The following is a 27677-nucleotide window of genomic DNA, read 5'->3' as shown; positions in this document are numbered from 1 at the left end:
AAATATATAAGCTATCATTATTCCAGAGAACGAGGAGAACACAGAGAAAAAATATATAAACCATTAACCAGTGCTTGAAAATAAATAAAAAGTGATGCAGCTTTACGAACTGAGAGAAGACATCAGACTAACTAAATCCCATGGAGATCCTGTCAGTCCAAGTGAGTCAAGTCAAGCTGAATGCAGTGCAGAAGCAGATCATCAGGAGAAACAACCAGTTATCCAGCCAAAAAACAAACAAAAATACTGCTAAGCATTTCAGCACATGTTCAATTGCAGAAACCCAGACAGAAATGGACTCTAATATTAACAAAAAAGGTTCTAAAGCAAACACATGGACAGGAACAATGACAACAATGGTAAACAAAGGGAGTAATTAACACACCAGATGCAAATAACAGAAAAGCAGGTGTGCAAAAATCTGTCAAAAGACATAGCAACATTGCTACATTGCAAAAAAAATGCTATTCAAAACTGAACTGGACAGCTTACACACAGAAACATTACAAATTAAAGCACAAATCCCTATTGTCACAGGAATCATGTTCACAAGTTATGTTGATACAAACTACATAACAGAAACAAACTGATTTAAATGTTTCTGCTTGGAGTGAATTTAGAACGTAATTTCTACCTAGTTGGTTCATATTGTGGCCTAAAGTTGAGAAACGCGTGTCATAAATTTGACAGAAACTAGTTGTATGTGTGAAGAGAAAAATCATGTTAACAGACTCATAAGCTTGGTTACGTAAAAAAAAAAATTTTTTAACAAATGCTTATTATCTATAGCCATAATATGACAGTGAGCCAGTGTTGAGTGTGCTCTCACTTGCTTATTCTATGGGTCTAAAATAACTTTTTTTTGATTGGTTGTTGATTTGAAATTGTCCATAGACTGAAAATGAGCATGATGTCTGTATTTGAAGCTGAAATAAACTGAGAAACTCTGTGACAGTTAGGATAGACTTCAGACCCTCATGATCTTTTAACTAAATCATGAATGGAACAAACTGAGACATGGAATGAACAAACAAACAGCATTGGTTAGCTTACATGAGCAGGAGGAGGAGATGGATTGCTGCACTCAAACTTTAATGCATCTGCAACTAACAGAGGAATTGGTTGTTAACGTGTTGAAATGTTCTACGCCGACGAAGGCGTGCTGACACAGCATTTTGCTCCAACTGAGTTCAAAGACAACAGCAGCGGCTGTCAGACACTGAACTGCAGGCGCTAACTCTTTGTGTCAGAAGAGGGAGGAAAGCAAAAATGATGATGAGCATGAGCTAAAACTGGATGCCTGCAATTTGAGCTTTTGTTGTGTAGCAGTGAGCTAAGATGAACAGAGGAATAACGGAGAAGCTTAAGGACAGAAGGAAAGAGTGACAGGTAAGGGAGGGGAAAGTAGGAGTCAGGTCTCAGGGGAAATAACATCCTGAGAAACATTGCAGACTTGCATAACATTTAAGACAGAATTGTGATGTTTGACTTTGCAGATGTTCAAAAATAAAAACAGAAAAAATAAAACTCACGGCTAATGTATTTTTGTCATCATATGTGTGTGCGTTGTGTACATACCTGTTTTTCTGGCTTGTCGCATGTCGGTTCCAAAGAAGCTGGAGAACAACGCAGAAGTAGCAAATGATGAAAGAGCATCTTTTTGAACCATGTTTTTACAGCTAATTCATTTTTCTTGTTCTGTTTTGTCTCCTGGCAGGTCAAAGTGATGGTCCGGGTGTGTCCAGTGTCTCATTCGGATGCAGCAGAGTCCAGTTCCTTCCTGAAAGTGGACACCAGGAAAAAACAAATCACCATCATGGATCCATCAGCAAATCAGCCGCTAAATGCTGCTTCCCAGAAACGAGCAGGAGCCAATCAAGTCCCACCAAAGATCTTCACCTTTGATGCTGCATTCCCTCCTGATGCATCGCAGGTGAGGAGGAAGAATTTTTAAAACATGTATGTAGTGGACAGCAAATTAAAAGTGGGAAAATGAATTGTGATTGAATCAGGATAGATATTTTTGCAGTTTTTCTAAGGATTCTATACTTGGATTTGTGTGCTGCGTCTTTAGTTTTTGTCATATTATTGGCTCACCAGATTCAGGTTGATCATCCACAGCTGTCTTCATTTAGTTAATTACCTTCAGTGTATTTAAGTGTCTGGTTTTCAGTTCTTCATCGTCAGGTCACCTGCTCTGCTTTATCACCTTTTCGTTTTTCCATGGTTGTTGTCATGGTTACGTCAGTCCATTAAATGTGTATTTCTGGCACCAAGCCCATTTTTCTGCATTTTATGGCCTACAACTCCAGTTCCTGACAATTTTAATTTTAATCAAAAACTTAGATACTAACTGTAGATATCAAATTAAATTCATATTTTTTTACTCTGTATTTTAGTGAGAATAAAAGCAAATTTCTCCCATTAATAGCAAAAATATAAGACATTTTAAGATTACAAAGTAAAAAAAAAACTTGCTTTAGATTAGATTAGACCATTTCTTTTTTCCAAACTTTACTTGTTTTATGCAGAAATTGTACAAAATGTCCATCAAATCAAAGACACCAGTTGAAATAAAGGTACTTTTGCACAACCAGGTGTGAACAGCGTAAGACTGAACACGTGAAAATATGCTGTTTTTCATGATGACTTTCTCATTTGGTCTTTCTATCTTTGTGAAGCTTTTCTCATTGTGTTCCCTTTTTTTGTGTTTAGGCCGAGGTATGTGCTGGAACAGTTGCCGAGGTGATTCAGTCGGTGGTGAATGGAGCTGATGGATGCGTGTTCTGCTTTGGGCACTCCAAATTGGGTAACAGTCTGATGCAAACACACACACCGTCTACTGAAACAGAGCTCGTGTGGCTCGTGCGTCAGTCTTCATATGTTTGCCGGAGTGTCAGAGCATCCGTCTATTCTCTTGGCCGCCTCTCCACTGGCCCTCATCTTTTAGAGACAGAGGGAAGAGGATTAGAGTCCGCTCAAGCTCAAAGCTTTTTCAGTCTGCTCTGCGTTTCTGTCTCTTCTTTACCACTTTAATCCAACTGAAGCCAAAGTGTTTTGACAAAAGCTGTTTAAAAAAAGAAGGGTCAGAAACCCTTACTGTACAGTACAGCACATCTGAACCCTGACATGAACGTGCACAATCAAACAGACCAACTCATACAAACAGGCACAATATTTTGAACTTTAGATCACTCGCTGTTGTCCTTTTTGGCTTTAGAAGCAGCTGTAAAAAAAAGAAAAGCTGCTGTACAATAATGCCCTTTGAAGTCTGTCAATAATCCTATAATACATCCTCACTTCATGACTGTATTATGGTTACTCAATTCTGTAGATACAGTTTCTAACTAAAAGCATAAAACGGCCGATAAAACCAGTTAATATGCGGGTCAGCCCGCCAGGAAACATACCAATAACCTCAGTGTGACTGTGCTTTATGAAACCATCTAAACTGATTTTATTTCACATAGATGACATCATGTTCGCAACTAAGATTTGTATTTGAAAGCTCCCCAGAAGTCACACAATAGAATAGTATGCCCTTTTTTCACAGCTGACACAATTCACTGAGCTGCCTATTGATATGTGTGAATTAAAGTGGACTTTGCTACCACAGCTCTGGTTTTATGTAGGCAGAGCCTCATATTAGAAGGGCTGCAGCTTCTACCTGAATCACATTATGAGAGAGCAAACATAATTCATTTGAAGAGACCACAGAACCACTCGTCAAATTGGCAGCTTTACTCTAAAAATTACTTTTCCCTAATCTGCAATGCAGCCAGAGACAGTAGGTGATCTGTTTCCAGGGACAATTTTATGCTTAGGAACTTGCTTCTTCTTTATATATTCACTAGATTATTCACATAAGGTAAGAGACAGCCTATTGGGGTAAAGACCAGAAAAGAATCAGTCTGTTCATAAAGATGTGATAAAACTGAGGGCCTTGCTGTCATTTTTCTTTCATTGCTAGCTGTTACTAAAGGTATGTCAAAAGCGGTCCAAATATGGTCTAGAATTTGTATTTTTTTTAATAAGCGTGTTAATTATTATGGGCTTTTTTCAAAACCTTTTTCTCTTTTATTTGCAGCTGTCATCAGAAATCTGTTTGAAAGCCTGCGTAGCACTTGTTTAAGTGCAATAGCAAAACGAGTTGGTTTGCAAATTTATAAGTAATCTAGATGCAAGACAGTAATAGAACATCTTAGGTCTTTATTTCCTTAAAATAAAAAGCTGTTCTGATGCTTTTCCAGAACAGTAAAATAGTTTGGTAGTTCATTTTACAGTAGACTTGCAGCGATTTACAAGCATTAGTGGATGGTGTATTTTTCGATGTCCATCACACGGTGTGTGTGTGGCTCTTTAAGAAATGTTGATAATCTAGGCAATGATTGACTAATGTAAGAAAATGTTAATGTCATGGTATAATAGTTAATGAAGCAATAGGCATACATTAGACCTAACTGAGAAGGGATGTCACATTCATTAAGCCATATCTCGCATGATAACTAATTCAGTTGAAATCTCAAGTCAACGCAGGAAATAAACACTTTATTTTTGTGTAGACCATTGAGATAATATTTTAGTTTGTTTTTTTTTGTTTGGTTCTTTATCTTTAATTTTTAGTTACATTTTATGTGTTGGGTTTTGATACTTTGATATCTTCATAAGTGGTTTGGCTTATTCTTCCAGTTTGGTCTCCATTCAGTTCCAGATCTGCTTTTAGGTATCATCACCAAAGAGGCTCCATTTTAGTTAAAGTTTTTGTGTTATTCTATTCTACACTAACTGGGCACTTTATTAGATAAACCTGTCCAACTTGTTCATGCAAACTCTCAATAATCCAATCACATGGCAGCAACTCAATGCATTTAGGCAAAGACGATCTGCTGCAGTTTAAACTGAGCATCAGAATGAGGAAAAGGGTTATTTAAATGACTTTGAATGTGGCATAACTGTTGATACCAGACTGGCTGGTCTGAGTGTTTCAGAAACTTCTGATCTACTGGAATTTTTACCCACATCTCTAGGGTTCGAAGAGAATGATCCGAAAAAAGAGAACTTAGTGAGCGGCAGTTCTGTGGGTGGAAATGCCTTGCTGATGCCAGAGGTCAGAGGAGAATGGGCAGACTGGTTCCAGCTGATAGAAAGGCAACAGGAACTGAACAATCACTGGTTCCAACCGAGGACTGCAGAACCTTGAGGTAGATGGGCCACAGCAGCAGAAGACCACACAATGTGTCACTCTTGTCAGCTAAGAAAAGGAAACCGAGGCTACAATCCACAGACTCCCCAAAATTGAACAATGGTAGAATGAAAAAACGTCTGTTCTGATAAGTCTCCATATCTGCTGCAACATTTGGATAGTAGAGTCAGAATTTGGCCTCAACAACATGAAAGCATGGATCCATCCTGCCTTGTATCAAAGGTTTACACTGGTGGTGGTGGTGTCATGGTGTGGGGGATGTTTTCTTGGCACATTTTGGATCCCTTAGTACCAGTGAAGCATGGTTACAATGCCACAGTCCATAGTATTGCTGCTGACCATGCCCATTCCTTTATGACCACAGTGTAGCATCTTCTGATGTCTACTTCCAGCAGGATAACGCACCAAAGCTGGAATCAACTCAAAACTGGTTTGTTGAACATGACAATGAGTTCACTGGACTCAAATGTTCTCCACAGTCACCAGATCTTCAGTGAAAAGAGCACATTTGGGATGTGGTGGAACAGGAGATTGGTATCATGGATGTACAGCAGACAGATCTGCAGCAACTGCGTGATGCTGTCATGTCAATATGGACCAAACTCTGAGGAATGTTTCCAGTACCTTTTTGAATCTATGCCACCAAGGATTCAGGCATTTCTGAAAGCAAAGGGTCCAACAAGACACTAGCAAAGGGTACCCAATAGAGTGGCCGGTGATTGTAATGTCAAAGTGTAGCAATTTTTTTCCCTTGGGAAAATCAAATATGTTTTTTGTCACCTGTCTTCTTTGCATTTAGAGCTCTCCAGGACAAAAAAAAACTGAAATTGTGTAATTTTTATTGAACACACTGAGTGTCTTGTAAATATAATGTCTGTTGCTGCAGAGCATGTGTGCTGCAGTTGTCTGGGCGGGGAAGTAAGGAGCATGCCTAAGAGACTTTTCCCAGATAAAGCGGCTGACTTCATTTTGTCTCTGCACAAATTAGATCACATTACTTGGTAATGAGGCTCTTTCATTTTGGAGTAAATGGTCCCACTTTTTGTTGTTCAAAATTTGATTTACAGTGTTTTTTTAGGTCAGTGTGAGTCCTCCTGAAGCAGCAATTCTAAATGTGCCAATCTGCAAGCCATGCTTTGGCTCGTTTCTTTGGGGTTGGCTCTTTTAGATAGCAAACATCTTTTAAAAAAGTACTTTAAAAACTTGTAATAATCCCTTATGGCACAGATCCACTACTTAAACACATGCATGGGAATACAAATGATTACTAAACAAAAAGAGAAGGTCTGAACTATAATTAACAAATCCTACTGGTCTGGTATTACAGACCACAGATACACATGAACATAAACTAACTCTGTTTGCCTGAGTCACACTGGCTCTCTTGGCCAGTGTCTCATCATTTAAGATTAGTTTTCTATGTTTTTGTACCAATGTTTTGTCAAAAATATCTAAATCTCGACAACATGACAACTGTAATTAAAAGGTTTAAAGACATAACAGGCCTCTGAAAGAGTAGAAGAGCAAACTGTGTTCACAAAGTCGCAGTACTGTAACAGCCTGACTGCTGCTGTGGATGAGATCATTATCAGAGATCAGCTTCACCTAAGGCCACAGTTCTAGTGAAACTGCCGTGCAAAGGCATTAATGCTCTAATAAGTAGAATGAGGTAATAGAAAATAAGCCAGTAGGCAAGTCATAGAAACCCCTGTAAAATTAAATTAAAGTCCAATTTATCTAGAAAAAATTAAGCTAATGAAATTTCCCTTCATTTACTACATCTTAGTCACATTTAAAGTACTTTTTGCCACCTCTTAACAATAACGAGGATGGCTTTGCCAGATCACTCCTAACTCTTTTGCACCTCGTGTTCTCTATGATAGCATCAGTGTTTCAGCTTGATGTGACCAATTAACACAAATAAACATCAAGCACACAGACATAGGCATGCTTCACACACAAACTCGAGCTTTTATTGCCTGAAGTGTATTGTGACTTTGTTGTGGTGTTAGTCAGTAGAGCAGTCAGCCAGAAAACCATGAGTTCACAGCCTGAAGATGTCACAACAGACGGAAAAAATGTGGACGCTCACATATGCTTGCAGACTCTGTCAAAAGGGCTCAGGCCTCGATTCAAGAGAGGGGAAGAAAGGAAAGGAGAGAGTTTGTTCTGTGTTTCGGGTGTTTATGGGAGTGGTGGAGCCATCGTGACTGAGGCAGTCCATCTGCTGATAAGTTAAATGAAAAATAAATCAACTGATCAAATCAGATGAATCAGAGTAAATGGTGCAGACTTGCTTAAAGGACATGATGGATGGAAAGCAGCACAAGAATTCCTAAGACGTTTACACGATAGATGGTCGGCTTTTTAAGTAGAAGCTTGAGGATGATAAACATTCATGTTTTCGCTTCAGCACCTCATAAAAACATACAAATACACCCTTTTTTCAGTTCATGCATTTATCTCACTGGATCATGGTAAATTTTAAAAGGGAACAAAATTGTTGGAAAGTATGCAAATTAGCAACAATTTCATAAAATTTGTATTGCATGAATGCAGCATTAATCTCTGGCAGAAGTTGGGAATGCCTGAAATGACTATCATTAACGATAGCCATTTAGATTCATTGTTCACTGACGCCTTTCTCAGCTTTTTCACGGTTTTGCACATTCCAACTCACGGAAACTCAATCAGGAATAGTTGGTATTGTTTAGAGATAAACTGTGTGGTTCAAAAACTTTAAAGACCCACCCACTCCCATGAAAATGGTGCTTTTTACATTTCTTGTGCCTTTTTCCTCATGATGGAGGACATAAATAAATAAAATTAAGGTAAACATTGTGTTTCTGAGTGTTTCTCTTTGTATTGTGAATAAGGAGCAGACTCTTGAAATGCCTCTTGAAAAGCTGGTAGCAGTGATGGAGAAGCTTTCATGGGCGGGCCACAAGCTCCCTGCTCTGCTCCGTTCTGATGCAAGCACTTGCAGACACATAGATCCATGTATGTCTTCATTTTCCTCGTCTTTCAACTCAGAAGTGTATTTCTAATGAACTCCTGCCGCCCTTCAGAAAACAAATTGTAGAAAACAACACAGGCTTTTTAATTTAGGCTAAAAACATTTGAATTATAATTAAAAGACCACTGGGAACACTTTGAAAATAGATCAAAAGATGATCGGGTGGATATTTAACACATTCAAAGCTCCATCAACATGAAATCCTTTCCTGTGATCTAAGTGAAGGAAATAACAAGAAATATTTTGGGGGGGAAATTGTCACTAAAAGTCACTTCTCAGTAACAATTAAAGCTGAGGTTTTAGAAATACTCAAAATCTACTGGTCCTCACCAGGCCTCAATTTAGGAAAACATCTAAGATGAGTTGTGTTGGTTAAAATTCTTACCAAGTATATGTTTGCAAAAGAAGTTTAAGTGTTAGAAAAGAATTACTCAGAAGCTCCCGAACCCACCTTCAGAAGCTGAAATAGCTCGCTGTAAGTTATTCCTGGAATTTTGTTTCTTTATTCTTTATAACATTGCTTCAATAGCTGGAGCCATGTATACATCAGCTGACCTTCCAACAGCAAATTGCTTAGGTTAAGTCTGATCAGGTCATTGCAACATACCGACTCCATTGGTTTTCACCTAAATCAAGCCCTTGTTAGTGGACTGATGGGTTCACATTTGTGCTGATGTAGTGTTTGTATTTGAACTAAATATCTCCTCTCCAAAATAGAAAATCATTTACCAGACTTTGTTTGCCTGAATCTTGTTCCTTTAAACACCTGGTTTTTCAGATTCAATGTTGTAAAGTTTAACATTCTTACTCTGGAGTAAAATTGGTGCAGGTCGAGGACATTTGCAGCTGTTGTCAATATTTTTTAATTTATGAATAACCTTTTTCAGAATAAAACTCTTAAAATCTTCTTTAAACAACCAGTTACAATCATTACTTCATTCTTTCACTACACATAAATACGAACAACTGCTTTACAGCAGTACTGTGGTGCACTTTAGTCACTCTATATGCCTCTATTTACTGTTTAATTCCCTGGAATGCAAAGTGCTTACATTTTTCATCCACATTTGTATTTATTTTAGCTGCTGTTCAGTCAAACATTGACGGTTTGGTGTCACGCAATTTTAACAAACCTTTCAAAAGCTTCTTTCTTTTCAGATGTCTATATGTCATCTAAATTTGACACAACTTTTGTAATAAAGCATCAAACTTTCTAATGTTTTGACAGCTGCTGGCAAGACTGAGGGAGGAGAATGTAAACTTGCAGTGTAAATGACAACCTCCCCTCCATCTTCTTTCAGAACAAATCAGATACATTTCTCTACACGGCATCGCAGGAGTTCGCCTTTTGATGTCCTCTGTTTCTTCGGCGTGCACAATTGTTAGCTCTGACATATAGCTTTGTTTAGGTCTGCTTTTGATCTCCTGACAGCCCCAGTGGGTGAGGGAGGGGGATAATCATTATTGTAAGAGAAGAGGTAGATCTCAGACTCTCTCAGAGCAGGAATTTAGCATTCACACTTTTTTATTTCTAATTTGCTTTATTTTTTTCTTTGGTGCTTCTCTTAGATTTATCATTTTTTCTGTGTTTTCCAGGAAAATCCTACACGATGATTGGCCGTGATGACTCGTTGCAGACTCTGGGTATAATCCCTTGTGCCATCTCCTGGCTTTTCAAACTCATCAATGAGAGAAAGGAAAAAACAGGAGCACGCTTTTCTGTTCGGGTGTCTGCTGTCGAGGTCAGTGGCTAAACTCCAGTCTCTCTGGTGACTGTCTTCGCTCTAAACCGTCACTGCAAGTCATTTGAGATTTGATAAATTATTTGTTGACTCGGGATGAAAACTCATGAATTTTCTTCATTCAAATGTGACTAAATTCCCCAAACACAGGTCTGGAGTGAGATTTTGTCCGAGATTAAATGTCATCTGTGGTTAACTCTGTTGCTCATCCCCTTCATTTGTGTTCAGGTTTGGGGGAAGGAGGAGAATCTGAAGGACTTGCTGTCTGAGGTGGCAACAGGCAGTTTGCAAGATGGACAGTCACCTGGAGTCTACCTTTGTGAGGACCCCATCTGTGGCATGCAGGTACCAACCAAGAGACACCGTTACATTAGACCATGTAAAATGCCAGGTGGAAGGAAATCTTTCACGTGTGCATTAAAACAGCAATCATATTAATTTGAACTATCTTAGCCATTACTGTATCATAGCCGAGAATGCTTGCACAGGCAACACCTTTGAGGAGTGCACACAGGATGATTCGTCGAATTGTGCTGCAAATCTGAGCAATTTGTTTTTGAGATTTTATGTATGAACTCGGCAATGATGACCCAGTTCCAAAACACCAGAGATTTTAAAATTTACAGTCACCATCATGCTCATTTTCAGGTATTCACAAAGCAGATGTAGGAATAGTCTCTGTGGGAAAACAGTGCCAGAAACAACTGAGCAACAACAGGGGAAGGGTGTGTGTGTGGGGGGCTTCATGTTTATAGGATTAGAGGGTCTGATACAAACACATCTGTGTAATTCTCAACTAATCTGACATAATCTTATCAGTGCTGATATCCTGCAGGCACACATTTACACAAACGCAGACGGAAACGTGTAGCTAATCTCTGCTTTTTAAAATTCACACAAAGGGAAATTAAAAAATGCCAATCAGTCCTTTAACTCTGCTCACCTTTTAACAGGCTTTTAGTACCTTAAACCCCTTCAACAAGGTGCTCTCTCAATGTGATTCCCTTCCTATTGCGTATGACGTCTTTACTTCTTATTTTCTAGCTTCAAAACCAGTCTGAACTCCGCGCTCCAACCCCTGAAAAGGCCGCGTGGCTCCTGGACGCGGCCATAGCGGCTCGCCACAGCAGCCAGCGCCCAAACACCACAGAGGAGGAGCACAGGAACTCTCACATGCTGTTTACTTTACACATTTACCAGTACCGCATGGAAAAGACAGGCAAAGGAGGGAGTAAGTACTAACACGGTTATCACCTGATGCACATTTCCTGATAATTATCAATAATTAGACATCAGAAACAGCAACAGAGTATTAGAGAGACTGTGCCGCTCCTGTCTGCTGCAGACGCCATGCTCTCAGCATGTTTATTTTTGTTTTGCAAATTTGTTTAATGTATGTCTGATAAGAAGAATTGTGTGATTTCTATCTATTATAAAATATGACAAATCCAATTACTGAAAGAAAAACCACCAGAATGTTTTTCTGTTTTATATTATTGCAGAATAACTTGTTGAAAATCTTTCTTGCTTGTGTAAAAAGTCACCTGATGGTAGGCACATGCATAGGCCTTTAGGGGTGCTTATTTTTTGTATTAACATTAATAAATTCCTGTTAGTGATACAAGATAAACAAGTTGCTACAGAATCCCCACGATATTCTTCTACCTTGCCCATTTTTTAGTAACACGGTGGTTCTGAGCTTCTCAGGGGCTCCACTAGGACTCAGAGACCCAACCCATAGAGAGAGAGAGTGAGGGTTAGTTATGGTCTAACTAGTTGCTGTCTGCTTATTAGACAAGCTTAAGTGGATATTTCGGAAAAACCCTGAAGGAGTTTGTTTTTTCTGCAATATGTCTGGGCACAATGCAGCAATTCAGCCCTCAGCACATCGTGCGGGGACAGGAAATTGGGTACTACCCGGAAAGTACAAAATAAAACACCGGGAGAAGTTTCAAAATAAAATAACCATATTTATGCCAAGTTCATAGTTTCCTCAGTACAGACAGAAATGATAGCCTATTGTATGTAAATAGTACTGAATCCTGGACTCACAAGAAAGCTCTTTGAAAAGTTGAAGCATGGTCTAATTTGAAAATGTATCCTTTCCTACTTTTGTTATTAGCATTATTTATTCATTTATCTTTATTTTATCCTTTGTTTTATCTTTTAGGTATTACTAATATATTTTTGATTCAATCATCTGGCAAATTCAAAAAAGTTGTTGCTTCCTCACTTGTGTTCTCTGTCCCTTTAAACAAATTTGCACTTAGTATGAAGTGTGAGTATGACATTCTGTATCTGCAATATTTGTCAATAAAAAAACAGCTTCCTTACTACTGATCTTAAACTAAATTTATCTGTTTTATGTGATATTGTCAGATTACAATCACCTTCTTTAAATTCTGTATCATTTAGTTTCACAATCGTTTCTGTTAATCTTTTCAATCACAACAAAGTCCTGTGTTTAGAGGATCAGATGCAAAAGAGACTTTGTGATTCCACAACTGGGGTGCAACTGTCAGGAACTGGGCGTAGAACCCAAAATGCAGGAAATTGGGCTTGGTGGTAGTAACGTAAACATTTAATATATGAACTAAAACAGAACAAAAACTTTGGAGAAACAAAAAGGGGATAAATCAGATGATCTGACAATGTAGAACTGAAAACCAGCCCCTTCTATACACTGGCGACAGTTAACAAATGAAAACAGCTGTGGATGATTAACATGAAACTAAAAAAACTGAAAGGGAACTGAGGAGTTATCTATTAGTACTTTAATTGAAAATGTTACTTAATTTCACTATTGTTTAAAAGACAAAAAAAATTCTGACTTTAAGCCCCTGCCCTTTTAAAATCCTGTGCACGTCCCTGCCTGATGGTTGTCTGCTGAAGTGACATGTTGTGACATAATCCTGTCCTAAAGAAAGGATCTTTACATTATTATTACTGATTTCTAGCTAAGGTGTTGTCACAAAATATAGCAGGAACGTGTAGGTTTTTTTTTAACGTGCAAACGTATTTGGCAAACAGAGACTGACACCTGCAACTACAGCGTGTGCATGAAATAAACATGTTAAATGTATGTACATGTGTGATTCGCTCATATAGCTCTGAGAATGGCTCACAGCTAATGTGTTATAACAGGTCATCTGTGCAAATCAACCAAAGCAGAAACCGGGCCTCATTTAACATCAGTGACAAACAGTAATCTCCTTTTTGAGGTGTGTTTTGAGGTGATAGGAGACTCTGCTCACGCTTGATTTGTGCCATATTTATGCAGCAGCAATTAGCCACTGCTTTCCTCTTTATTTCTACAATTTACAGACAATTTATGATCATGTTTGAGGCTTAAATGAACTGCAACGCAGCTCTTATTGCCTCCGTTCCTTTTTCTGTCCAGAGCACACTTGTGTGCATGAACAAATCCACAAACCAGCTGCTTATTGTGGTCATTTGTTTCCTAAGAGTCTGACACTCATTCAAACATGTGCTGGGATGTAACAGCAGGTCATGAATGATTTTTGATTATACCATTTTGACCAATTTCAAACCATTATATATTCCAGATGCAGTATTTTGTTACTGTTAAATATGGAGAGACTGCCTTGTCAGTTTGTTTCTTTTTTGCATGTCTTCTCATCTATTCTTGCCCCCCTTTTTTGTTGCATCTGCTAGTGTCGGGAGGCCGGAGTCGCCTCCACCTGCTGGATCTGGGCAGCTGTGATGTTAAAGAGCTCGGGGGTGGAGGAGGAGGAGGCGGTGGCAAAAACAGGGAGAACTCCTCACCCAGCTCGGCTCCGCTGTGTTTGTCGCTGTCTGCGCTGGGCAACGTCATCCTGGCTCTGGTTAACGGGAGCAAACACATCCCATACAAGTAGGCATCCGAGTGCACATAGAAGAGCTGGTTAAAGGAAAGGGTGGCAGAATATACAAGTTAAATTATCAAATGAGTGAGACAAAAGTGGAAAAAAAAAACACTAAGGAGGAGGATGGCAGGATGTTTTGAGCCGAAGGAGAGGAAGAAAGGAAAGCAGGAGGCAGATTTCTCTAGGTACCTCAGATTTGGGGGACTTAATGTTTGAAACAACAACAGCTGCTGTTCCATATTCATCCTTTTCGTTTTGGTGGTTTGCTGACTGGCAGTGAGCGCAAATCAGACTAAAGCTAATCAAGTGAAAAACATAAACACATGGAATGGGGCAAAAATCAGGACTGCTACAGTTGAGTCAGAAGAGGAAAATCATGTGGGTCCTCCTTAAACCCTGTTCAAAGACTTTCTTCCGTTCTACTTTCTCCTCTAATCTCCTGAGGCTATGTACCTCTGTGCTCCTGGCCAGGTTAATTTAATCCTCTTCTAAATTTACATTGCAAACTAAGTAACAGTTAACATTAGCTTTGAAGCTGTAAGTAAAGCTTTGCTTAAGAGGGGCAAATCTGAACAATCACAGATAGTGGATGGATTATTTTAGCAGTTTATGTTCAATTGTTTCTGGTGAATTTGTTTTAAATCGCAGTTTTAGATTAAAAACTACTCTGAATAAAGAAAACACAGTAGGTCAAAACTTAATGATACATGAAAAACGAAGGTGCTTACAATGCAGTTTGATTTATTTTGGGGATCAAACAAAAACTTTAAAAGACCCACTCCAATCATGTTTTGATCTATACTAAAATCTTACCCAGTGGTCTTTCAATCACCATTCTAGGACTTAGTTTCTGCAGAGCGGCTGTAGTTCCGAAATTCGCCTCTGAGTTGTGGGCGGGACCGTTGACACAGAGCAACCCCGCCGCCCTTTCCCTTCCAAGAAGGGAGCTTGTGGCCCACCAAGCATATTTTTCTTTGTTACAAATAAACTATTTTTCCATTTGATTTTTTTGTAATGTGTGCTCCCGATTCACAACAATTTGAGTAAAGAAATACTCAGAGATGTAATTTTGGGCTTAATTTTCTTAATAAATGTCCTCCATCAAGAGAAAACTGCCACAAGGACATGTTAAATGCCCCAAAAACACAATTTTATTTGGAGTAGGTTTTTAAATGTTGGTGTTTTGAACATGTTCTTGTAGCATTTTCTTGATGGAGGTCATAAGTAAAATATTTTTAGATTGAAACTGTATCTTTATTTAACTTGTGTTGGATCCGGAGCAGATAAAAACCAGCTATTTGAAAAAGCTCAGGTTTGATGCAGCAGCTGCAACGGGCGGTCCAAAGTCTCGCTTCTCCACTCCAGTTCCGATGCATCCACCTGCAGACAAATAAATACATTAAAAGCTTCATTTTCCTTGTCTGAGCTGGAATCTGGCTCAAAACTATATGGCTGGATAGCTCCCATGTTGCTCAACATTTCTGTTGCACTGCTAATGTTTGCTTGGGGTTGTTAGGGGCTGTAGGCCAGCAGGGGAGAGTCTAAACAAAGAAATGATAGGGATAACTCAGAGGTAAATTTCTGGTGAACTCCTGCTGGTCTCCAGAAAATATGTCTTAAAAAAGGTTTTTATTTTTTTAATTTTGGTTAAAAACTGGACAATCATAATTGACAGACCACAGGGAACACTTTTCAACTGATAAAAATATAGTTGGTCTTCAGATAAGATGTTTTATAGTTTTTGAATTGCCTTTACTATCATTGCAAAAAGTCTAAGTACGACTACAACAAAATTGCTCTTTTTCCGACACGAAGATGCATGAAGAGAACATGATGTGTTTTATAGGGCAGTCATAGTATGCAGTCAAACTAAAGGTTTAGTACAAATCCTTGATTCGATTAAAATCCCAGAAGAACAAATATACAAACATTTCACCCAGTTTTCCATACCACTTTCAGCCTTTTGCAAGGGACGTTAAATAATTTGACCTGCCAATATTTTTCCAGATAGAGTGCTCTGGAACTCTGCTCCTTATTTCACAGTATTTATTTACAGTACTACACAGTACAGTATTCACAGTAATTTATTATGGTGGATATAATTTAGTTGTCATCAAAAGCCCCATGCGTTCTCTCACATCCAAAAGAACCACAGTAGACACAGACTGTTGGGAAAGGATTTGCAAAATAAAAAGTGTGCTAGAATTTAGTTGGGAAAATTATACAAAGGCACATGTAACACCTCAGTTTTGAGTATAGATTTGAAAATGATCACTAAGTTATCTATGATTCAATGGAAAACAGACAAGCTCTGCTTCGATGGCAGCAGGGTTATTACAACCACTCTAAATTACAGACGTAACCAATTATGTTGTCAATAAAATCTTTGTCAACAATACATTTTTGTGTTGTGTTATAAAGCATGAACGACTGAGGTGATTATAAACTAAATCTAAATATAAAGATTAATGAAAGCTGAGCTAAAGTCATAAAGTAAGTCATAAAATGCATTAAAGCCTTAAAAAACATGTAAAAAATCAAAAAAGAAGAAAATCTTGGGTCATTTTTAACATTTTCTTTTAATTTTTCTATACTTTTCTCTAAACACAAAACTCCATGACTGTAATCTGACTCATGCAGTCATAATTTCATCTCTATATTTATAGCTTTGCGTTAACATAAACCTCAGAAAGTTTCCAAAAAGACAGCTAATATGAAAGTCAGAGATTATATACATTTTGTCTTTGGATGCTCCGGTTTTAGAATGCATTTTCTGGGATGAAGGTGTTCAGAAGCAGCATTTAATGTAGACAGAGTTTAGTTTTTATATGTTCAGTCATTTATCTCGGCTAAGTCCTGAAAATAAATCTAGCACAGGCTGGAAGTTAAGATCTAATCCAACATGCTCAGCGCTTGAATTAATATTCAGATGAATACTTTATGAGTCATGAGTTTACCTACATTAATCTCAGGGAGAAATGAAGATATAAAGACAGAGTGAAGCAGAAAAAGGAGGAGTTTGTTAGAGCCTGAGGCAGAAAAAAAGGGAAGAAGGATGAAAAAGAGAAGGTCAAGATAGGACTGCGCACATGCTTTGAGTGTGCATGTAAAAGTGCACGCATTGCATGTATGGGAGACTTGACTGCAGGCTGTGTTTTTTTTTTTTTTCTAAAAAAAAAAAGGGGGACAACAGCATGAGATAACAGGCCACAGAGGAGCAGTACTCACTGTCAGCCTTCAGGCCTCAATACACTGTGCAGTGGCCCACCCAGGAGAAAGTCTTTTCTTAAACAAACAGCCTAGTTTCCCTCCCCATCTGTTAATGTAAACCTTTTTGCAAGAGTCAGACCATCCTTTAATATTACACTTCATGTTATAAGAAGTGATTGTTCAAAGACTAAAGTTTCTTTTGGATCATATTTAGCATAAAGATCAGGATAAGTTCTTCATAAAGTCAGAGGCCTACAAGTTTTTCTCCTTAAAGATTGCCTCTTTGCCTTCAAACCCTTAAGTGACTATGTATCAATTTCCAACCTGTCTGGAGTGCTAACATCTTGGTGTATATCTGTAACCAGGGACAGCAAGCTGACCATGTTGCTTAGGGAGTCGCTAGGCAACATGAACTGCCGGACCACCATGATTGCTCACATCTCTGTCTTACCCAGAGATTTCTCAGAAACCCTTTCCACCATCCAAATTGCGTCTCGTGTTCTCCGCATGAAAAAGAAGAAAACTAAAGTCACGGTGGTGAGTTTGATGCTTCATTAAGATGCAATGATGATCGTTTAAGCATTATTTTTATGGTTTAAGTAGTTTAAAAAAAATTGTCTCAGCTGCCCATTTGTGTTTTTGAATGTTATTTGGTGAACCTGCAAGACTTGAGACGAAACACAATGTGCTAATAGAAAGTGGTTAATGGCATTTTACTGTAGATAACCTCACTTCTAGAGAGTGTGCGTTGTACTATTTAATACTTTCTACATTTTGCCAGCTTCTCTCGTTTTGCTGCTGACACCATCTCTCCTGCCATTTGAATGGTTCAGCGCAGCAGAAAAACCCTTATAGGCCTCATCTTGTAAAAATAGCCAGCAAAAAAATCTGCCAAAAGCTGCAAAAAAGGGAGAAGTTTGTGCAAATGTGCTTTATTCAAATCTCAGTAGAGATCTTTAATTTTTTTTTCCTGTCTTTTATCTTGATGACCTTGACATGTTTGATTGGAAAAGGGGACTAGATTTTTTTTCTTTCCTTTTTTACTTTCATGTAATCTTCTTTCCAGCAATACACTTCCAGCTCCTCAGGAGGAGAAAGTTCTTGTGAGGAGGGTCGCATGCGTCGTCCCACCCACCTGCGACCCTTCCATCACCGTGGCGACACCGACTCTGACCTACCGCTGCTGAAGCTGTCCAGTGACCCTGAGGAATACTCCAGCAGTGAGCAGTCATGCGACACAGTGATTTACGTGGGCCCAAACGGTGCTGCAGTCTCGGACAGAGAGCTGACAGACAACGAGGGTCCGCCTGAATTTGTACCGATAATTCCAGCTTTGCTTCGAGCAAAAACGTCAGAGCAGCATCAGACACCCTCACAAAGTCCAGGAGCTGTAGTGCAGAACAAGGTGATTGGACAATATTAATATCATAGCTTTGACAATAATCTGCTTTGATGAGGATAGTTGTGCAAAAAAAAAAAAAAGCATGATGTGACTCACGTCTCAGTGGTTCCTCCTCGTGCACTTGCAGTCTCAGCCAGACGAACAGCCCGGCAGCTCGTCTCAGCCACAGTCTCAGCCCTCTCAGTCACTGCTCGGTCAGCCGCTGGCCCCAGTTCCGGAGGAGGGGGCTGAATGCCTGAAGTGTAACACCTTTGCTGAGCTTCAAGAGAGACTTGACTGCATTGACGGAAGTGAGGAGGTAACCGAAACTTTTGTCTTTATTCTTTTATACAACAAAATGTACCTGAAAAATCTGTGAGGCTAGTTTTTTTTTTTTGAGAAGCTAAGCTTTGTCTTATTCTTAATTAACTTGATATCAAGCTCACCTTTTATGCTCATCAATCAACACGTTTTATTAGAAATAACATGGATTATTTTTAGATGGAAAAACAATAATTACTCTGTTCTTTCATGCAGGTGGCCAAATTTCCTTTTGAAGAGATTCCAGCCACCAAACAAGCAGAAAAACAGGAATCATGTCATTCCTCCTCTGTTTCAAGCTCTGCTGTCAGTCCTGTATCCGCAGAAGCGTTGGATGCAGAAATAAAAAACGGTGAGAACTTAGAGCAAAGTTTTCCCTTTTCTTTATGTTTATGTTGTTATCTGGTTTCATGTATAAGTCAACTTTTCTCTGCAGCTTCACTTAAAATTTGCTTTGTGATCTAACATTTGTGCCCCTGTTCCCTTGTGACGCAGAGCACAGCAGCAATGACCAACAGCTGCAGGACATTAAAGAGGTCGTAGAAAAGGCAGAGCTGGCCCAGACGATGATCCACAGCCTCGCCCAGACTGCTGGCACCCCCGTAGTTACAAGTACCAGGAGTGTGATAGGAAGCAGCAGCCTCACTTCCAACCCCCTCCACAGGGCATTGAACTCCCACTTAAATGACAGGTGCTGTCTGTATATAAGCTGATCGACCAGAGGGAGAGTAAAGTATGTTAAACAATGTGTTTTTTTCATTCTTTGTCATCTGTCTGTAAAGCCTTGAGAATCTGAATGTAGGAGGGAATACAGATGGAAAGGGGCGCCCTCTTGGATCGCCACGTCTGGGCATTGCTAGCTTGACCAAAACCTCAGAATACAGGTAAAGCATAAAAGTAAAACTATACTGCACAATTTTAAAACCCAATAAGAAGCTCATTTAAAAACAAATAGAGTAGAGGATATATTTCAATCTAAAAAATAAGAATGACTGTTTATGACACACCATGAATGACCCCTTTCAGGCCTCCATCATCTCCATCACAGCGATGTAAGGTGTACACTCAGAAAGGAGTGATGCCAGCTTCACCTTCGCTGTCGTCTCACACTCTGGTTCAAGATGCCCAGCCTTCAGATGCCATAACCTCAGACAGTAAGTTTAAGATTATCATTTACAGTCATTTTTCCAAGAAAATCAGAAACGTGTCCGTTCTTCCGTCTTACAAGTCGCTGTTCCATCACAGTCCATATATCCTGTGCTGGTCTCACCATGATAATTATTTTGCACGTGTCTGTGCAGACAGTTTGGCTGCAGACAGTGGCCGGTCATCCACAGAGTCTCTGCTGTCCAGGACTTCTCCTGCAGGCATGAGCCCACAAATCAGAGATCCAACTGCCTCTTTGTCTGCCAGTCTGGGCTCAGCTGAGACACTCTGTGATGATGATGTCCCACCCATACCTTTGGACACACTCAAGGAGGGTAAAGGAAAACACATCAAACCCACCAACTGAAATTCTTGGGTAGCAAATAAAAGGCACGAGTAACTCTTTTTTTTTTGTCTTCAACCTGCAGTTTCAGGACCAGCAGTTTCATCATCTGGAGCTGTGTTTCTTGGAGATGATGAGTTGGTGCACACTGCAACTGCCATGGGCAATGAGGAGCTGGATCTTACTGCTCTCGTTGAGGCTCAGAGTCTGTCCTGTCGTCCAATAAGCATCATCAGCTTTAACAGCGAGTGTGGCTCAGAGGCTGCACTTGCTCCCGAGTCTCAGTCCATCAGCAACATGAGTGCTTCAGATGGAGCTCTGGGGAATTATCCCGTGGACCCTGGTCCTGTCACATCCTCAGGGGTTAAAGAGGTGGTTGCCATGGCAGAGGTATGTTTGAATATCCTGCTTACGCCACTCAAATTCTTTCCTAAAATTGGCAAATGTAATTTAAACCAGAGCTTGAAATCAGATACTGGAGTCCATTGGTTGTTATGTTGCAGGTGGCAATGGCCAAGTTGAGGACAGAAAGCGAAGCCTTTGGAACAGGGATACCTTCCTGTGGTTCCTCCATTACTTCCTGGATGAGTGATCTGAGCATGAGCAGTGAAGCGGATCAGTCTCTTCACAGCTTCAGCCAGTCCCGAAGTCAACAAGGGGAGGCGCTGGCTGATCCTGAATCCAGCCAAGACTTTGGAGTTGATGGTTTGGTTAGCTATCAAGGTGCAGAAGGTATTAGAAGACGGAGTCTGGAGGGGGAATTGACTCTGTCAGTGGACATACCTGAGAAAGATCAAGCATCCAGAGACGGATGTGGAAAAATACCCTCATCTATGGCGACCACCAACATCCAGATTCTGTCACGCCCTGGAAACATCTCTCCCTTCAAAAGCAGCAGCAATGTTCATCCATGTATGGCTGTCAAACCTATGGTCATAAAGGAGCCCACCATCCTTTCATCTTCACCAAAGACTGCTTTAACGAAAGGCAAAGTCAAGTCCAACGCAGCATCGGTAGCTTCTATTTCCAGTGAGATGAGCTTTGAGGATCCCTGGTTGAAACGTGGTGTGGAGCAGGAAACATCCAGTGGGATAGTAGTATGCAACGTGAAACCAGAGAAGACTGAGGTGGACTCTTTAAAACCCCAGGAGGGAAACAGAAATGGAAGTGAGAGTATGGATCATCAAGGTTCTTGCAGGGATGGTAGGACACAATCTACCTTTGCTTCAAATGACCATTTTCAAGTCTGATCTTTTCTTAAAGTTCATTTTCCTTGTTATTCTTATCTCCAGGTGTGGATTGTGGCAACTCTGGTTCTGGCAGGGAAGTTTTCTCATCTTCAGACTCCTTTAAAAGAGTGGTTGATGGATGTGAGATGGTCACCACTGTTGCTCAAGGTGAATGCTTTGCAAGTAGCTACAACCCAGATGTCAACCGCACAGCTAGTCTTCCCCGTGGATGGCACCGAATCAATCGTCATGACGGCTTAGACTGTGGAATGGAGTACCAGAACCTTGGTGTCACCACTTCAAACCCATGTAGCCCCCGCGCCACGCTGGACCGCTGGAGTTCAAGCAGAAAGCAGGGATTTTTTTCCCATAAAAAGGGAGGAATGCCACCGCTACCGCCAGTGCGAAAGTCCAGTTTAGACCAGAGGAACAGAGCAGTCAGCCCTCTTCCTCCATCCAGTGTTTCGTCATGGAGCAGCTCAGCAGATGATGCTGGGATGCCTGGATGTGATTCTGCAGGAGTCAGTAGGCAGCGTGGCTCCAGCATCGACAGCAGCAGACTTTTTAGCGCCAAGTTGGAACAGCTTGCCAACAGAACAAACTCTCTGGGGCGAGTCCACAGCTCACACAGTGGTTCCCACCACTACGATTGCTTCTCCCTGGAGAGAGGTGAGAGCCTTAAAGGGGGAGGTGGGGTGAAGGGGGACACCACCATGCCTCGGACTGGTCGCAGCATCACCCGTGCTGCATCTGTATCGTCTCCCACTGGCAACCCCAGTAGCCCCACCTGCAGTGGCAGTGCCAGTCCAAGCAGCGCGCCACACTCACCCGCCAAGAGCAGTGGTAGCTCAAAGATTTCGGCGGTCAACAAACTGCTCATGACCGGCAACCCCAAGACCAGGAGCCTGTCTGCCTCCAGCACAAAGACTCTGAGCTTCTCTACCAAGTCTTTAAGCCAAACAAACAGTCGGAGCTCCAGTCTTCCACCTCATGGAAAGGTAAGAGGCATTGTTACCAAAAAACAAACTTTGTCCACTTAAAATAACAAAATATCACTTGATCAAGTTGAGATAAGCAGAATATTGACCTTTAATATGGAGTTAATAGCAACAAGATCTTCAAAAAAGATGTGGAAAATTGATTTATCTGACTATTACACACCGACAGTATATGTTGGGCCCCTGCATACGACTTTGAATGGAAAAAGTTTTGTTTTTTATCACGGTAAAAAAAAGGACGTTTTTAGTCTTTTCTTGAAAAACATTATTATTCAGTACTTATCCTAAAATCGTGACAAACTGGATAGCACCTTTATCTGTCTGTTTCTACCAACCTTTTTGATGTCTTTTCAGCCACAGACCTCAGTCCAGGGTCCGGTGCAGCAGCAGGGACCTACTCCTGGATCCTGGTCCACCCAATCTCTGTGTCGCAGTCGAGGGGGGAGCCTGACAGCCAAGCTGCCTCTGCGCGCTGTCAACAGCAGAATCTCAGAGCTCCTTCAAGGAAACGCAGGGTCCAGATCCAGGCACCACATCCAAGGAGGGAGCACAGATTCAGCAGAGGAAAAGGGGGGAGGAACAAGGTTATTTGGACTTTATAGTCTTTGAAAAACCAGATAATCAACAATGCGTCTAAAACAAAAAAATACATGCCCACTGAAACTATCAACTGATTAACAAAAGTGACAAAGTCAATAAAGAATAATAAAAAATACTTGCAAAGATGTAAAGTGCACAATCTAAGGTGCAAATTCGAAGATACGAATTCTTTTATTGATTTTTTTCCCCGTGTTTTTTTTTTCTTAGTGGAGATGGAGCAGGAGGGAATGGCCATGCAGAGGAAAGAGCTGCTGTGGTGCAAACCCTACCCTCCCCCTACAGCAAGATAACTGCTCCAAGAAAACCACATCGCTGCAGCAGCGGCCATGCAAGCGACAACAGGTAAAAGCTTAAGTGCGCACAGAAATGCCCAAATGTGAAAATGTTCCTTTTTGGGTTTTATTTGAAGCTGCAATGTTGTTTCGCCTCTACAGTAGTGTGCTGAGCGGTGAGCTGCCCCCAGCCATGGGGAAGACGGCCTTGTTTTACCACAGTGGAGGCAGCAGCGGCTATGAGAGCATGCTGAGAGACAGCAGCGAGAACACAGGAAGCACTTCATCTGCTCAAGAGTCCCTGAGCGAGCACAGCTCAGCCACCACCTCCTCCCGAAGGAGCTCCAAGAGCAGCAAGAAGAACAGGAGCAACATAGGTCTGAGTTCACACTTCCATAACTCTTTAGGCAAAAAAATACCCTGGTGTTATATCTTTGTTAAAGACTTTAAACCAAAATAATTTAAAGGGTTCAAACCCAACATGTTCAAATTGAGAAGCTGCTAGAGTAATCCAAAACTTCATGGGAACCTCTTGATCCCACAATCACCCTGTGGAGACAGGACCACAACCACATCCATTCACACACTTTTGGTTTTTATAAATATACAATCAAGACTTAAATCAGTGGAAGAAAATTCAATCACACAAAGATTACCATTTCCATCAAATCAATCCCCATTATCTATTCATTTTTCCCTTTTCAGCTACCATGCTGAGCCTTGATATTCAAGGAAAAAACTGTTTCCTGCCAGGCTTCCTTCTATCATGAAAATAAAATAAAAAACAAATAGAAAAAATCAAATGAAAGAAGAAGAGCCATGTGAGGATAATCTATTGGTCACAATGAGAACAGTGGAGCCAAAAAGGTAAAAAAGCTGCGGCAGCAGGAGGTTCCAGGTAGGAAAGGTGACCCTGATCACCCATCTGTGAAATATGAGTGAGCGTGTCTGCGTGGGCTTTAATGAATATATATTCACCAGAACACAATGCAGAGCTTGCTAATGCGTCTGTTAAATTGCTCTCCTGCATAAGCTTGAGAGTGGATGTGTGCATGGAATCATGTCGGAGGTAAGTCCTGTTGTGTCTCAGGTTATGATTTAAACTACAATTATCCTGACAGACTCACTAAATATTGAAATATCTTTTTTTTTGCTTGAACTACAAGAATGAAACACTAAAGTCTGTTAATTTGCCATACAAGACACAATGAGATATTTACCTTCATAAAAATAAATGTAATTACAGCAAGATTACGGGAAAAGAAGGAAGAAAATCTTTTTCAGAGGCCAATTCTTGATGCACTAACAAGAATTCAGCTTTTTCTACTTCTGAGTCATTTGTCTACATTTTCTCTTTTTGCACTACCTCCCCCTCAGCAGGCTTGCGCTCTTTTTTTGTCCAGTTTTATTCAGCAACACAGCAGCACAAATGTCTGTGTTTGACCTTTGTGCGACGCAGTCTCACCAGAAGACGGCTGCGGTCTTATTAAGATCGGGTCTTTTTTCCTTCACACGCTTATCTCTCAGTTCCTCTGATAACTCTCATTTCTGTCGACATGACTGGAAATTTGAATTTGAAATGTGAACGTGAGCTATTTTCTACCAGTTTGTGCGTGTGTGGGGGGGGGGGTTGTGAATTGGACCAGAATAAGAGTGAATCCACCAGAATATTGGAATACTTTAAAAACTTTCAGTGCTTTTTGTACAATTTAATCAAAAATAATGAATCCTTTGAACAGCACTTGTGTTTGTAATTTGATTTTCTTCTGTATCTTAACAGTTTTACTCTTACATGAAAGTTTTATGGTTTTGTTTTCCTTTTTTTATTATCTTTTCTATGTGTCTTTCCTCGATGAAGCTGTTTTTCTATGTGCTGCTGACCTCTTGGCCATGGCACTCTTGTAAAAGAGATACTGGTCTCAGAGGGTCTGTATCTGCTTAAATACAGGTAAATAGAATATCTAAAGGAGAGTCTTTAAAAACCTGACATATATAAATTTGATTTTATTGATCTTTGTCCTTTTTATAAAGCGGTTAACATGATGAACCTCTTGACTCACTGATGTCACTGCTATGTTGTTGATTTCCACCTTAATATCTTGATTCTAGACCTGTGTTTGTCAGTTTATGTTTAATATTTATTATTTTTCTGCTGACATTAGGTGAGTGGAGGGGGTACAAAGTGCTGCAGCTACTGTTGAGAAAGAACCTAAAGTACCTAAGACACTTATGTATGTCAGGAGTTCACATGCAAACGCCAAAAGGCCTTGGGCAGATTTGAAATATGCCCTCTTTTCTAAAAGGCATCTGCACTGCTTACATTTACTCAGTACAGGGATGCATCTTGCATAATTCATATGAGGTATAAACAATTCAAACTGCATGTTAAATACAAGCATTTACTGTTTTACACAATAAAAACCATTGACTTATGTTCTTTCCTTTTTTTAATAATGGAAACGTTTACCATTTTATTTTGCATGTTTCCATTGATTTTCTTTTTCCTTAGAATGGTTTCTTTTACAGTAACTTGGATAATAGGTAAACTTACATAAACTCTGGAGGGGAGGAACATGTGGAATGTTAAAAAAGAAGGTTTTTACTTTGATAATATAAATGCCAAAGCGGAACAGAAAAATTTGAAAGCATCACAAATGGAAAATCATCTCAAGTTTTTTATCTATTTCTTTCATACACTCTAACTCTACGTTTATCTGAGAATGCAATTGTTAGTGTGCAGTAAAACATTGCGTTAGTAATTGAACATTTCTGAAATCAAGTTATATTGTTTGCAGTTCTAAATCTCTGGAAAATGATGTTATTTGTCAGGTAAGAATGAAATTTGATCACCAGGTAGATACTAATACCCACATCTGTTTAAACTCATCTGCTTAGTTAAATGGAAAAAATGTTAAATGGAAAAATCCTGATACCCCATGTGGAAGAAAGAAAGAACAATAATGCAACTAAAGCTGCTGATCGAAAAATTAAAGACAATTTGTTGAAGCAAAACAAAAAAAATCTATTTAGAAAAGCTGCAGGTAGAACTTTGAGAATAAAAGAATCACCGTTTGTTTGCTAATTTCCAAGGTACTAAAATCACTAAGTATTTTAGTGATTATTAAAAACTCTGTAAATTAGAACTGATCAACAATGTTTGATAGTTATTTGATAAATATTCAGTTTCAGCTTAGGTGTCCTGTTGGAAGAAACTGTTTGTGTGTGTGAAAGTCTAACACTTCCTGTCATTTTCTGCCAGGCCTTCAGCGTCGACGTCTCATTCCGGCCCTGACGCTGGATTCCTCCTCTTCGTCGACTCCTCAGCGTTCAGCCAAGCAGGCTGTCACCTCCTCTTCCTCTTCATCCTCCAGCCAAGGTGCATGTTGGGTAGATGGCCCGCTCGGACCTCCTGCACCTTCAAACCTTCGGGGTGGGAGCATGACGACAGAAACCTTTGAGATCAAAGTGTATGAGATTGATGACGTGGAGAGACTGCAGAAAAGGAAAGACAAAGGAGGAAGCAAGGTGAGAGACGGGGCAGGTCTGAAATCTGCTGCGCCTCATGTCAACTAAACGCAGTAATATAGAAAACTCAATGAAAAGAACACTGTGAATAAAAAGGAAAGAAACCAACATCCTTAAGAGAATCCTATGTTTCATATCATCATAAAACAATTGTCATTAGCTGTATGTTATTGATGAGCTCTTTTACTTTGTCACTTAAATAACAGGCTATTTGAAAATCCTTGGAGTTTGGAGAACAAAAGAAAGTCATGTTTTTATTGTGAATTTGCAGGTTCCCCTGCTTTTCCATTGGCAAACCTTTATGTATTCAAGGGATGGGCTTTTGCCAGCTCTAGGAGAGAAGGAGATATTAAAAGCGTGAAATATAGATTTTTCCTGCAGCGGCGCAAAGAAGCCACTTAACCTCCAACTGCTGCAGTGAAGCAGCTCTGTGTCCCAAATACCCAGCTGCGGTCACACTGGGAGTCGATGAGGTGTGAACGTGTGTACCTGTGTGAATGTTAAACACGCTGCTGCAGAAAGACAGTCAGGTGTTTTACACCTCACTTCTCTTGAAAGCGAGAATAAATCCATTTGTGCTTTTTGGCCGTCTCGGCCCGTGTCCATCAGGAGCTGCTGCACGTCAGCCCCAAGTTTCGCCTGTTGGAGCACCGCCAGCAGCGAATCGGTGAAGTCAGAGCCAAGTACCAGTGTCTGAAGAACGAGCTGGAGCAAACCAAACAGCACTTGATGCTGGAGCCTCACAAATGGATCACTGAGTGTAAGTATAGCATACAAAGGAGTGCAGCATGCATGAAGGAAAGACAAGTGTATTCAACATGCAGG

At 40.1% G+C, this 27677-nt stretch overlaps 1 protein-coding gene across 1 annotated transcript in view; it reads left to right on the top strand.

Annotated features, from left to right (window-relative positions):
* kif26ba (kinesin family member 26Ba) overlaps window positions 1–27677 on the top strand; it is a 97901-nt gene that overhangs the window by 65865 nt on the left and 4359 nt on the right. Inside the window, exons 6-27 of the mRNA XM_011492476.4 lie at window positions 1718–1933; window positions 2716–2809; window positions 9816–9961; window positions 10190–10306; window positions 11006–11192; window positions 13637–13835; window positions 17403–17574; window positions 18104–18442; window positions 18567–18737; window positions 18956–19091; window positions 19235–19430; window positions 19522–19623; window positions 19766–19893; window positions 20041–20220; window positions 20314–20618; window positions 20732–21431; window positions 21521–22455; window positions 22810–23039; window positions 23263–23397; window positions 23490–23704; window positions 26587–26852; window positions 27462–27612. Coding sequence (XP_011490778.1) covers window positions 1718–1933; window positions 2716–2809; window positions 9816–9961; window positions 10190–10306; window positions 11006–11192; window positions 13637–13835; window positions 17403–17574; window positions 18104–18442; window positions 18567–18737; window positions 18956–19091; window positions 19235–19430; window positions 19522–19623; window positions 19766–19893; window positions 20041–20220; window positions 20314–20618; window positions 20732–21431; window positions 21521–22455; window positions 22810–23039; window positions 23263–23397; window positions 23490–23704; window positions 26587–26852; window positions 27462–27612 — 5320 coding nt within the window. The remainder of the gene's footprint in view (window positions 1–1717; window positions 1934–2715; window positions 2810–9815; window positions 9962–10189; window positions 10307–11005; window positions 11193–13636; window positions 13836–17402; window positions 17575–18103; window positions 18443–18566; window positions 18738–18955; window positions 19092–19234; window positions 19431–19521; window positions 19624–19765; window positions 19894–20040; window positions 20221–20313; window positions 20619–20731; window positions 21432–21520; window positions 22456–22809; window positions 23040–23262; window positions 23398–23489; window positions 23705–26586; window positions 26853–27461; window positions 27613–27677) is intronic.

Source organism: Oryzias latipes, chromosome 3 (genome assembly GCF_053564925.1).
Source record: "Oryzias latipes strain Hd-rR chromosome 3, Olatipes_Hd-rR_3.1".
Classification (NCBI taxonomy): domain Eukaryota; kingdom Metazoa; phylum Chordata; class Actinopteri; order Beloniformes; family Adrianichthyidae; genus Oryzias; species Oryzias latipes.
This window is presented reverse-complemented; position numbering and strand designations above follow the sequence as displayed.